The sequence below is a fragment of the Schistocerca piceifrons genome, chromosome 4 (genome assembly GCF_021461385.2).
Source record: "Schistocerca piceifrons isolate TAMUIC-IGC-003096 chromosome 4, iqSchPice1.1, whole genome shotgun sequence".
In the NCBI taxonomy this organism is placed as follows: Eukaryota; Metazoa; Arthropoda; class Insecta; order Orthoptera; family Acrididae; genus Schistocerca; species Schistocerca piceifrons.
In genome coordinates, this window is record NC_060141.1 from 433569245 (window position 1) to 433582234 (window position 12990).

General features: G+C 42.3%; 1 protein-coding gene across 1 annotated transcript in view; it reads right to left on the bottom strand.

Moving 5' to 3' along the window:
* The window catches only part of LOC124796459 (PHD finger protein rhinoceros), a 242748-nt gene that overhangs the window by 68658 nt on the left and 161100 nt on the right, over positions 1–12990 (bottom strand). Inside the window, exon 15 of the mRNA XM_047260682.1 lies at positions 1749–6912. Coding sequence (XP_047116638.1) covers positions 1749–6912 — 5164 coding nt within the window. The remainder of the gene's footprint in view (positions 1–1748; positions 6913–12990) is intronic.

Genomic DNA, 12990 nt, shown 5'->3' on the forward strand with positions numbered 1-12990 from the left:
TAGTATGAACATTTAAGACTTAAATGAAGAAATAGGTTTCGGATGTGTCCCGGAAATGGCTCTTGATTGGTTTCTCAGTTCTTATAGGTTTACCCCTGTTGGACATAAAGATCCAGTAGACTTGTTGCATGGCTATCAGCGCTAGACTCTGCTACATCTGCTTTAGCCAATGCCAGGACATCTGCTGACACCAGCTCCACAATTCTCCTGGTGTTGAACAGTTGTTTGGGCTCACAGTTTTGGCCACTGACTGAAATGGGTGCCGGTGCAGTATCATCGAGAGTCACCATGCCCGATGACTCTGCGTCATCTGCACTGCTGAGGGTAGGTTGTCGTGACACTTTAACCAGCTATGACCTCACATGAGCAGCTGTGCACTGGGAGTGCCTCCATCACCCTAGCATTCTCTGCCTACCTATCTGTCTCCTACACTGTGCCCAGTGGCCTTACATTCTCCGTCACTGCTGCCGGTGCCTTTACAACTGCCTTCTCTACTGTGGGAGCCCCTTCTTTTGTCGAAGGGCTGAGGCTGGACCCCGCCTCCCACGCTCTGCAGTCAACACCTCCACTGCTGCCGCATCCATCGCAGCCTGCACCACATCTTCATTGCAACCTCCTTCATCAGGGTTGGACTTGGACATGGAGATGGAAGCCGTGCCAGTGTTGCCTGTCCTACCGTATGGTCTCTCACAGGGATGTGGGCACCGCACCTGTCCGCAATCGCACCACTTCCTACACTACGTACCGGTAGCAGCATGTTGCACGAACAACGACCAACTTTGATGATACAAGAAATGAACGTGAGCATAGGGCTCTCTTCTTTGTGAAGGAAGAGGAGTGCTGTAACTATCAAATTTGAGTGTTTCCTGCTTCACAGTTCGGGTGTGAAGTCTGTGCTTGATTCAGCCACTAGAGGCCACCGGGCCTACTAGTATGAAAACAGTTGTGTGCGCAGCCTATCGGCTGCACTCCCCATTAGAACTAATGATTATATGGGCCGGAGCACAAGGCTCCACTGGCCACTTGTGTGTTGTCTGTTGTGTGTAATTTGCATCTTGTGGTTATGCTTTTTCATGTAATAATGTTACAGTGTTCTCGTGTTAGAACAAAAGAAGTTGAAATCATAGGTACCTTTATGTATTTATATGCCACTGAGTATCTCAAAGGGTTTTCACAGAAGTGTCACATGAACTTCTGTAGTTGCTGTGAAAGTTACATATTACTCGAACCAAAAATCTATGAAACTAAATATAAATATTTGGTTCATACGATAAGTTAGTACCTGAAGTCAGTATAAGAGCAGAGGACCCCAACCACACCAGAACATATTTTCAAAAACATAAAGAATTTAATGTTTCAAATGTGACAGTTTAAAGGCATAAGAAAATGGCAGTTCTCTCATAATTAATATCTTTTTACTCATGAACTTAGTTATGTGTAGGTACTGCGATACTGAATTCATATGACCAAATAAATTTTAACAACTGTGTTTCATAATGAAAATGGTAAAAAAAAGGAAAAGAAAAAAACCACAAAAATCCAATTTAGAAACTTTCCTTTTACCAAGCTATAAAACAAGAGGAAGGACAAAGAAGAAGAAGAAGAAGAAGAAGAAGAAGATGAGGAGGAGGAGGAGGAGGAGGAGGAGGAAGGAAGACGAGAAATAAGGAAGTGGCAAGATGTTATCTAATAAACATTACTAGCAGACTTTGTACTAAAAGTTGGTCAATACAACTATCAAAACTCACCGTTTGAAGGAGAGGATGAGTTGAATAAGCAGCTGGGGGATAATGTGAGTGAGGTGGCGGTGGTGGGAAAACAGCTGCTCCATGTCCTGGTCCAGTGCCATGACCTGGAGATGAAAAGGCACATGGTACAGTAGCAGCTGTAGGATACAGGGCAACAGATGCTGGACCCACATATGGTGCAGCTTCTGAGTAGCGAAATGGTGGTACATCCGTCAATGCACAAGGTGGATATGGACCATAAGCACTGCCAGTAGGATCAGTGTTCAGAGCAGATAGTTCATCATGTCGTCCTGCACCCCCACCAGGGATGTCACAACTGACTGATGCCGGGTCTTCACGTTGTGATGAGCACGTTGATGAAGTAAGCGATGATGTTGATGATCTCCTGTTTGGTATCATCTCTGAATCTGACCACTTTGAGCGTGCCCGTAGTTCAGCATATGGTGCAGGCTCATACACGGAGCCAGCCCCACTGGGTGGAACCCATCTCTCATCTGCCTGACCAGGACCTGGTCCCCCGCGTCCTCCATGTCCAGCACCTTCACATCCAGGCAACGACGTTTCTCCTTCTGGACACTCATACCCATAGCTGTCAGGATAAGTTGGTCGTGGTTGTGTTCTAGAAGGATCAGGGTTTTCTGTGGGTGGCTGGAGGAGGAGATCATTTGTCTGCAGTTCAGAAGTGGATTGCGGTGTTTGTGGAGGAGGAAGTGGTTGTGGTGGTGGGAGTGAAGAAAGGAGAGGTTGTGGCTGAGGCAATGTTTGACTTATTGGTTCAATTTCCTGAACATTAACTCCATGCGTATTCTCAACTGAGATCAAGGAGTCATCTGAGTGGGGTGTAGGTGTAAGTGGTGGAGGTGGAGGCGGTGGTGGCAGTGATGGAGGCTGTGGTAAAGGTGATGGCGGCGGCGGCGGCGGTAGTGGCGGTGCTGCTGGTGTTGGTGGTGGAGGCGGTTGTTGTTGTTGTTGCTGCTGCACTGGTGCAGCTGATGGCGGTGGTTGTGAAGGTGGTGGTAGAGACGGTACTGGTTGTGATGAAGGTGGTGGTAATGTTGCTGGTTGTTGCTGTTGCTGTGGCTGTGGAGATGGAGTAGATGTTGGAGGTGGTGGTACTGGTGTCATGGGTGGCGGCGGCGGTGGTGCTAATGGACGTGGTGACGCAGTATCTCGAGAAACGTGTGCAGGTGTTGACTCAGCAACAGAACCTGTTTCTGGTTGACCAGCAGTTGATTTTTTGGCATAGTCCAAACGCAATTTTTCCACAAGGTTCAAAGTTTCACGAGCACTATCCTCTTTAGAGTCTTCCTTGAACAAAAATTCATTACTAAAAGAGAAAGATAATGGAGCCCGCATCATCTCATCTGGATCACGTGGAATTCCAAAACCATCATCTGCTGTTTCATCAACTGCCAAAATGTCATTCTCAAAATCAAACAGTTCAGCAACCCCTGGGTCCTTTGATGGCTGTTGGGGTGAAAATATGGATCTCTGTGGGTGCTGGGAAAGAGAAGAATTTAGAGATGGTGTTCTCGAGGAAATTCTGCGTGTCTCTACAGGTGGAACACTTGCAACAGTTGATTCTTGATCATCTTGAACTGTGTCTGAACTACAGGTCCTTTCAGGTGGAGCTTGAACAGTTGCTAATGAGTCAAAACCACTTGAATTTCTTATCACATGATCACTGTTCTGATTCTTGTTACAAATAAGTTTTTCATCCAATTCCTCTTCTTTTGCTAACTTTTCACTTTGAATTTTTGGCGTCACATCTTTTTTATGAATTACATTACTTTCATTTTTAGGTTTGTCATGTATCACATCAGAAACAGATTCAACAGTGACTGGTGTTCCCTTAATATCTTTTATTTCAGACAGGCACTGAACTTCAGTTACATTAACATCTGGTACTATTTCACACGAAGGTGCTGCATCCAGTGGCTCCACTTTAGGACCATTCATTTTAGTTTCCAGACTGCCATCAGGATCACTCAAAACACTCACTTCTTTCTTCCTACATCTGGGTATTTGTTTTGACTTTTTCTTCCCCTTTTCTTCATCAGCAGTTTCTGTAACACTTGGAATGCCTATTTCAGTAACTCCTGTCTCTAACAGACTGCAGTTATCATTCTTTGGAAAGATTTCCTTATCTCCATTCTTAGTGAAAAGATCTTTCTCTGCTTTCTTAATGACTGAATCATTTTCTCCATTCTTCTGCTTTTTATCAATACTGTCTGCAATGACAGAATTCACTTTAGAGCTTTTATTTATTATCTCTTTTCCTTCAATAACATCAGGAACTGAAACTTTCTTTGCGCTCTCTGAATCACTGATTTCCTTACTTTTATTTACATTTCTAGGTGACATCTCTCGTGGTGACGGTTTCTTAGTCTCCCGTGATACAGAAAGCTTTTCTTTGACCACTGATAGAGATTCTCTGACGGGAGTTTTCTCCTTTGAAACATTCGTTTCCAACTTCTCTTCCTTAATTGGTAAATGCTTCTCTTGACTTTTTGGTGGGGATTTGTTTTTCACAGGCAGTTCTTTCGGAAGTTCTTTATTAATGGGATGATCTGTATCTTTTTCAGACTCTTCATCTACCTTCGAACCAAAGAGTTTTTCAATTTTATCCCGTTTTTCCAAGAGTTTGTCTAAAGAACTTTTTGATGTTTTCCTTCCAATTGGATCTCTCTCTGCCTTTCTCTGAGCAATTTCTCTTTCGAGTTTGCTCGCCAATGACTCCCGTTCAATTTTCTTGCTTGGCTGGTCATCTGTACTTTTTACGTTACTGGAAATCTTTTTGGTATTTTTCTTACCCTCTTCAGATACTTCAGTATCTAATGGTTTTTCTTCTGCTTTCGAAGCTTGCTTGAGCGGAGGTTTGGTGGAGGCGTCGCAGGTCTTTTGATGGAGCGTATCATCTGAACGTGCTTCAAGGCTGCTGGACAAATTGATAACTTGACTGTACAGTTCTGTATCTTCAGCCCCATCTCCTGGTTTTCTCTTCCTTGCTTCTGTTGTCGTGTTAGACTGTTCCTTTTTAGGACTGAGCTGCTGTACCGCCGCAGATATGGGCGTGGACTCGGAAGCTCGCGAAGTACCCTTGGTGCAAGGTCCTTCGCTTGATGAGATTGTTTCAACGGATGGTTTGATGGGATGGTCCAACCCTGATGAGATCCCAGGCGTATTTCCTGCCCTGACATCAGTATCTCTGAGTCTATTACTGTTTTCAAATTTCTGGGTGCTGCTGCTGCTGCTTGTGGTAGTAGGAATGGTGGTGGTGGTTGTGGTGGCTGCGTTGGAGGTGGTTGTGGTGGTGGTGCTTGTGATGGTAGTGGTGCTTGTGGTGGCAGTGGTGCTTGTAGTGGTGGTGATGGTGGTGGTAGTGGTGGTGGTGGTTGTCCCTGTTGTGATCTCTGACCCTTTTGCTCTTGATTTTTCTGTCTCAGTATTCGGCGGCTGAAATACAAGTTCAGGCCGCCCGTCGGAAGTTTTAAGCTTCTTGTCAGGCGCCTTCTTGAATTTCCTGCTACCGATTGTGAGCTCAGTGCCTGCATTATTTCTTCCACTGCCATGGACTTGAGTCTGTTCACCTTTGAGTGAGGCCTTGATATTAGACTTTGCGTCCTTCGCCTTTTCTGTCTCAACCTCACTGTCTGAGTCAGCTGATCCGGAGGAACTGCTGCCACTACCGGATCCAGATATAGAATCTGAGGACTGGTCTTCCTTGTTGAGAAAGGGCCGGTCCTCAAGAGATTCCCTTACATTCTTTTTATCAGAAACAGATGCAGATTTCTTAACACCACTCTCACCCTGCTTTTGCACAGATGGGATACTGTCTAAAGAACTCCTCTTGTCATTAGATTTAGTGTTCCTTTCCCTCTTTACAATTCTAGATGGAGCTTTAGGTTTTGTGTCTGTGTCTTCTTCACTTTCTGAGCTGCACGATGAATCTGATGATGAAGACGAAGACGAGGAAGAGGAGACAGCATCTCTACTTTTCGAAACACTTTTACTTCTCTCAAGGTGTTTTGCTTCCCCAGTTTTGCTTTCCACCAATTTGTTTTCTACACTTTTTACAATTTTCTGCTTGTCATTTTCATCCTTCTTGAATTTTGTACCTTCCTGTTCCTTCTTCACTTTAGTTGAATCTGAAACCTCCTTCTTCACCTTTGAAGCATCTGCTTCAGGTTCAGTGGTTGGTTTAGTCATGCCACTTTTAATGTGTGCTGCCGCTTTCTTAGCCGCCTGCCTTTGAGGAACATAGGCCAAAATTTCTTGAGCCTCACCTACATCTTTCTCAAAATCATAGATATCTCCTGTTTTCCCTTCTTTACCAGACTTTGACTCCTTTATTTCTTTACCTTTGTGTTTTGTTTTAGGTTTATTCTTGGGTTCCTCAATTACTGGTGGAGATGTCTTAACAAGGTCTTGCTGTTCAGTACTAGTCTGCTCTTTAGGTCTCCCTTGCGAACAACGAATACTTTCAGTTGCTTTCTTGGCTGCTTGCCTTTGAGGTACTATTAGTTCTGTAGGATCAAATTCCTTCTTTACTGGTGTAGTAGATTTGGAAGGTTCCTTGCCTTTGGAAATGGTCCCTTCTGAAGTAGATCCACCAACTACCTCACGGCTCCCTTTTTTGTTCACAGATGGAGTAGCTGTCTTTGAACGTTCTGTGCCATTTTCAAGTGTTGGACGGCTGGCTTTGGCATGTGATGAGAACTCTTTGACAGCTGCCTTGGTGCGCAAGGGGTGTGCCTGTTGCCGACCTCCATCCGAATCTGTATCCGAGTAGATATCCGGCGCACGGGCACGGGAGTGGGCAGGCACTGGAAGCAATTCGTCACTACTCGAACCTGAGCCTGCTGACGGTGATCTGGAACCGGAGCCTGAGCCCGATGCTGAACCTCCGGATCCCGAACCAGAAGCCGACGGTGTCGCTGACTTTGGGGTATCCGTTTCGTGCCGCCTCTGACGTGCACGTGTTCTTTCACTAGGTTGCACGGGTCGCCGTTCTTCATCACTAGAGCTGTCCCGTGTGGTTCCGGTACGTGAAGTGACTGCTGAGGCTTTAGAAGTGGGGCGGCCTTTAACCTTCGGTCGCTCTCTGACTGAAAGACTTTTGCGGGTACGATTGCTGGTAGTCTTGCGTTCTGCTGGAACTTTCCTGTAAACAGACAAAGTAGTTTATTTTAAGATTTTGAAATAACAGACAAAGTATTTTATTTTTAAATTTTGAAATTCACTAACACGTGGTGTGACTGTAAACAGTGAATAAATCTAAAATGAGGCCCAGAGTACAACTACAATGAATTTAAATAATTTTAATGGTACAAATAAGATGGTCATATTTAAAGAAAATACCCAAGCTACTTTTGCAGGTATTTCAAACTATATGATATTTAACCATTGTGATAGGTCAGAAAGGGACTACATACCTGGAGCATATGAGAGATTTTTTTTTAAGGTCTGGTGGGCAATGAAATTAAAGCCACAGTGAAAATCCAAAGAAGCCTCGTGTATATGCGTCCTGCAGTGTGTCTCATCCACCCATCACACTTGGCAGTACTGAGCATGTAGTGAGCACGTTAACATACCTAGAACAATACTGTCTCCTGTGAAGTGTGTGCTGTCAGTCACTTCTTCTTGCTGAAGAGCACAACACAGCCGAAATTCGTCAACAAATGAGTAATACGTATGGCAAAACTTCCATGAGAGACAACAAAGTGTGGTAATGGTGCAGAAACTTTGAAGGAGGACATACAGACATTCACGATGCATGTGATTAGGGAAGAAAGCAAGTGTCAATGGATGATCTGGTTTAGCGCGTGGATCAGACAATTTAAGAAAATTGTGGTTCTCAATTTCTGTGCTGAGTGAGGGACTTCAGTACTGGAAACTCTGCACGAGAAGGGTTCCCAAGATGCTGTCCAACAATCACAAAACACAGCGAATGGGCACCACATCAACATTTCTCCAGTGCTATCACAACGAAGGAGATGATTGTTGAATGAAATTGTTACTGGGGACGAAACTCCGGTGTATTTCAAAAATGGAGAAAAAAAACTGCAATCCAAACGGTGGATACATTCTCATTTCCTCAGTAAACCAAAAAAGTGCAAGCAAAAATGATCCAGCTGAAAGTCTGAGTCCAAAAAGGAGTTTTGTTGGTGTTATTCACGGAACATGGCATGTCCATCACTGCAGCCTCATACAGCATCTCTCATGAAGATCTGGGAAAGGCAATTCAGAACAATCAAAGAGAATGTTGCTATCAGGCATTGGTCTTCTTCATGAGAATGCTCAGCTGTACACTGCAGCTGCAACAAAGACACTCCTACAGCCCAGGCTTGGCTCCCTCTGATTTTCATCTCTTTACTCGCATGAAACACTGGCTAGAAAGACAGCATTTTGGCACAAATAAGAAGCTGCAGATCAGCACAGAGAAATGGCTGAAAGCACAAGCGGCTGCCATCTATGATGAGGGTATTGAAAATTTGGTACCATGCTATGACAAATGTCTTAAGCCGTATTGGTGACTATGTACTGGAACTACAGTAACTGGAAGGTATAGCTAAATGCTGCAAATAAAACAGTTTGATTTTCACTATGGTTTCCATTTTACAGCCGTTCAGACATTGAGGCAGGGGGTGTCGGGTGACAATAGCCCTAGTAGTTTTAAGAGAAACTTACAGCGGCCTGGATTATTAAATGAAATGTTGAAAGTGTTTGATGCTAATTATATTTTCTAATGAAAAATAATACAATTCATAAACTTCATGTCTTCATTCTCCTCTCCACTTCTGATTCTGAACTTCTGTGCAAAATTTCTTATTCTTACATTACGTCTATAAAAAACTATCTCAGAATGACATTATTACTACAACCCAACATTAAATAAAAAATGTTTTTAACGGTTCCAAGGCTCCCATATGGACAAAATACAGCCAAATGAGAATTTTTTGGACGCTCTCTTTTTGTGTGAAGAAATCTGAGCAATGTGAAAAATCAGATGGAAAAGACTAATGTTAAGTAGAAATGTAAAGGAAAAGTTTACTGAACTACAAATGAACACTTAAGTGTTAAGATCAAAGGGCATAAATCACATAATTATTGGAAAAATAATGTGAGAGTTTCTGGATATGGTGTTGTCTTTCTTTACAAGCAACTTTTCAGCTGCACTATACCTGAATGAACATTTACACTGCCTGGAGGGGGAAAAAAAAGAAAGTGACTCTCCCAAAAGACAAGGTCAGATATCAATGTTACTTCTTACATGTACACACCATCATCGGGTAAGTGAATGATTAGAGTTGCAATTCTTTGCGACACGGAGAATGGCCACTCAAGTGCATTAGTGTCATATATGTTGTTACCGAGCCTGGTAAGGTATATAAGGGGCATAAACAGCATCAGATTCCAACTGACCACAGTATATGTATGGCAAAGAAATGCTGTATAGTCATAGAAGAAAGTGTTATCAGTACCTGAAGAGCTTGGAAAGGGCCTCAATCTGGGTATCTATTTGGCTGGAGAGTCTAAATGTGCAATATCAAGATTTGTGGGGCATTTGGATGTGACAGTGGTCCGATGTTGGAGTGCACGGAAACATGCGGACAAGAAATGTCAAGGTTCTGGTCAACCACATCTGACCACCACAAGCAAGGATTGTTATACTGTGCATGAAACAAACATGGTAACACCTTCACATCCATATTTGCCATCCAAGAACAGGTAATGGACTCCTTGCAACATCCTACATCACTGGTCAGAGACTTGCAGTGCCCAGATTATGGAATTTCCATCCCAGGCGTAAGCTGCTGTTAACACAACACAAATGCCTACATTTGGACTGGTGCCATAACTGGGATGCATGGATGCTAATGAATGGTGTCACACAGCATTTAGTGATGAACCACGGTTCTACGTTACTCCAGATGACCATTGTCAGGAAATATGGTGGTGAACTGTAGAGAAGTCATATTCTTCCAGTTTTTTTTGGAAAGGTATAACGGTGTTACTCCTGGGATCATGGTGTGTGGAACCATCAGGTATGACTTCAAGTGGTCGAAGGAACACTGATGGCACAACGGTACATTATGGTCATCCTGTGTCCACATGTGTTGACTCTCATGCGACATTATCATCATACCATTTTCCTACAGGACAGTACTACTCTACACACGCCTCATATCTCTATGAATTGTTGGCATGATGTGAGGTCTCCAGATCTGTCCCCAGTAGAACATCTGTGGGACTGGCTCAGACATCAACTCTGTCCCAGTGACAGTACCCAGACTATCAAGGACAAGTTACAAAACTTGTGGGTTACCTTGTCTCATGAGTGGATACAACACCTTTACGACAACCTTTCCAAGTGAACTATAGCATACATTATGCCAGAGGGTATGCAATATACAATGACACATGGGATCATACTGCAAAGTTCTTTGTAAATTTGACTCGATTTTGTAATCACACACTCTGTCAACCTATGAAGTTTCATTTCATTCCCTCTTCCCCAACTAAGTGCTTCAATTTTTTCGTCAGACAGTGTAGTTGTGCAACAGGCACAACTTCATGGTCACTAAACAATTACTTGAATGATGTGCTCAGAATGTAGTTTTTTTTGCAGAAACTTAGGAAGCTCAAAACACTGAAGTTGCAGTTGGAAAGAATGTAGCTCAAATACCAGGCCACCCTAATGAATTTTAGTAATTTTTTTCCAAAAATTACTTCAAGTACAGGTCAGAAAGATTTCTCAAAAGGGTCATGACTGTTCCTTTCCATTGTCCTTACTCAATTGAGCACATTTCATCTCTACTGATTTAGACATTGACTAAACATAAGAGCACTAAATATACTTCATAAAAATATTTTGTTCACAGAAGTGTGTTATTCTTCTCTAGTAACAATACTGCTGATAACATCTGTCCAAGAAGAGAATGAGTGTCACAATGCTCTCCATCATTCACAGCAAGGAAAAAACCCCAGTTTTACAGGTAACTTATTACTGGAACATTTAAGAAGACATACTTACAAAAATAACGTGAAAAACCAAAATATCTTTGAGGAAGACATACACTGTTAGTTTAACCATATACCCACATCTGTACTGCTCAGGCAACACTTGAAATCACTGGAAAATCCAAGTAAGGGGTTGTAGTAACTCTGCCTTGTAGCCTACTAGCCTACAGTTAACACAACTCTGTTCTTTTTCATCTGGTCTATATACTGACAATGGCCTGGCCCAATGTGACATGTTGAAACTCTTCTAGCCTACTCTGCAGATGTAGAACACAGATTATGATAACTCGCACTGCTGGTAACACAGAGACCAGCAGATTGAAACAGGCACTTCCAGAGGTAAATGACAGCAGACATCACAAAGTGAACGAATAACCAAAACAAGTCAGGAATGTAGAAAAGGCATCTTAAGCATATACACCAATCCAATCCAAATCACAAACATAAATCAGGCAAAATCAAAACTCTACTATTCAATGGTGCCTAGCTAAAGGCTTCAGTGACTAGCCAGAGACTGGCTCACCATACCTGGGCTGCAGTATTTAGCAGTAAACATTCGTCAGAGTGTGGCGCCAACTTGCTTGCTGCAGCGGCTGTGTCTTGTGAGGGTATGAGAAGTGACTGTCACCTAGAGCCCAAGTACCTCTGGCATGTTCTCCCTACTGATACTTAGTATAAGAGGGGAATCTCAATCTGTGGGTACTAAAGAAATCTGCCTTGCTGTTTTTGTAAAGAAAGAACATGCCAACAAAAATGCACTGACAAAATTTTGGCTAAGATGCACTTCAAATACTCTAAAATGTTGAAAATAGGCCACCAGGGGGCTGGAGATAGGTAAAACCTTACAGAGCTGTAGCAGACTGTGGATACGCAGCACAGCAGGTGCATTTCTTAGTTGCTGATGTATCAGTAAACAAATAACATAACACAACCTGATTGTAGTTTGTAACTGCGAATTTCAGTTTCCACTGGCAGATTTTTTGACACAATTGTTCACTGTTAACTATTCGCTCAAATCTGCAACTCATTTAATAGCCGTAACTGTCACTGGTTACTTCTGTAATATTGGTACATGTTAATAACAGATACAAAAGTGAATTAATATTCATTGTGATGTTATGGAAAGCTCTTTGAAGTGCGGCAGCAACATGAATGCTGAAATTTTTGTGTTACGAACGTATAAATTCGAATTCCACGAAACACCGCATGTCACTTTCCGAAGCATGGAAATCGAGATTGCGATGCGCTTTTGTATGTCAGTCGTAGCTCATGTCAGGTGATCTCGCCAGCTGATGACAGCTTAGGACATGTGATGTAGTCAGCCAATAGCAAGATCACTCTTAAGTAGCACAAACACACAAATACGGAAAGTGAACGGTTTAAATTAATATATGTAGTGGTGGTACAAGAAACACAAAGCTTTCACATATAATACTGGTCTTGAAGATTAATAAGCTGCAAGAAAAGCTAAGCTCGATCTTCTTTGCATGTGTTACACTTTAAGATACATCACTCAAATGTGCCAGTAAAATTTTTAATAATGACATAAATGTCTGATCTTCTGGGCTCAAAATTCTTCTAGATGGTCGTCCTCAAAGAGTTGATTTTTAAATAAGAGTCAAACACTCTGCGATTTAACAAATTCATCGTACATTCTCGCACATAGTTCATCTTGCGTAAAAGAAAATTTACTTTGAAAGTAACGCTTTTCAAACCACCACTCGCAATATTTTCCCCTGACCTGTTAGAAATTGGTTCATTTCAGCAGTTACCAGAGAGCACCAGATAACAGGTGTCACTGTGCTTGCGCAGCTACGATGTTGCAGGAAGCCCATATGTTCATACGTGTAAAATATTAAAAGATCTTGCATTATGTCATAAAAGAAACAAGACATCAGAGGATACTTCAAGAGCATCGGAATTTCGTAAACCATACTAAAATGCATAATTCAGCTTAAAGTGCACATTCTTATGTCCACATTCAGATGTAAATTTTCCTGAGTATCAGTATTGCATTATCTCATGTTTGGTTCTTTATTATGGCATAATGCCATACAAGCTAGAAGTTGGAAAACATGCACTTGAAATGCAGCGAACAGTTGAAACTAGCCAACAGTGTGAAATTAAACACTTTGTTTCAAATAAATTGACTGACTCAGTGGAAAAGATTAATAAAAGCCAAATCTCTTTAGCAAACTGACAAAAATAACTTCATTGT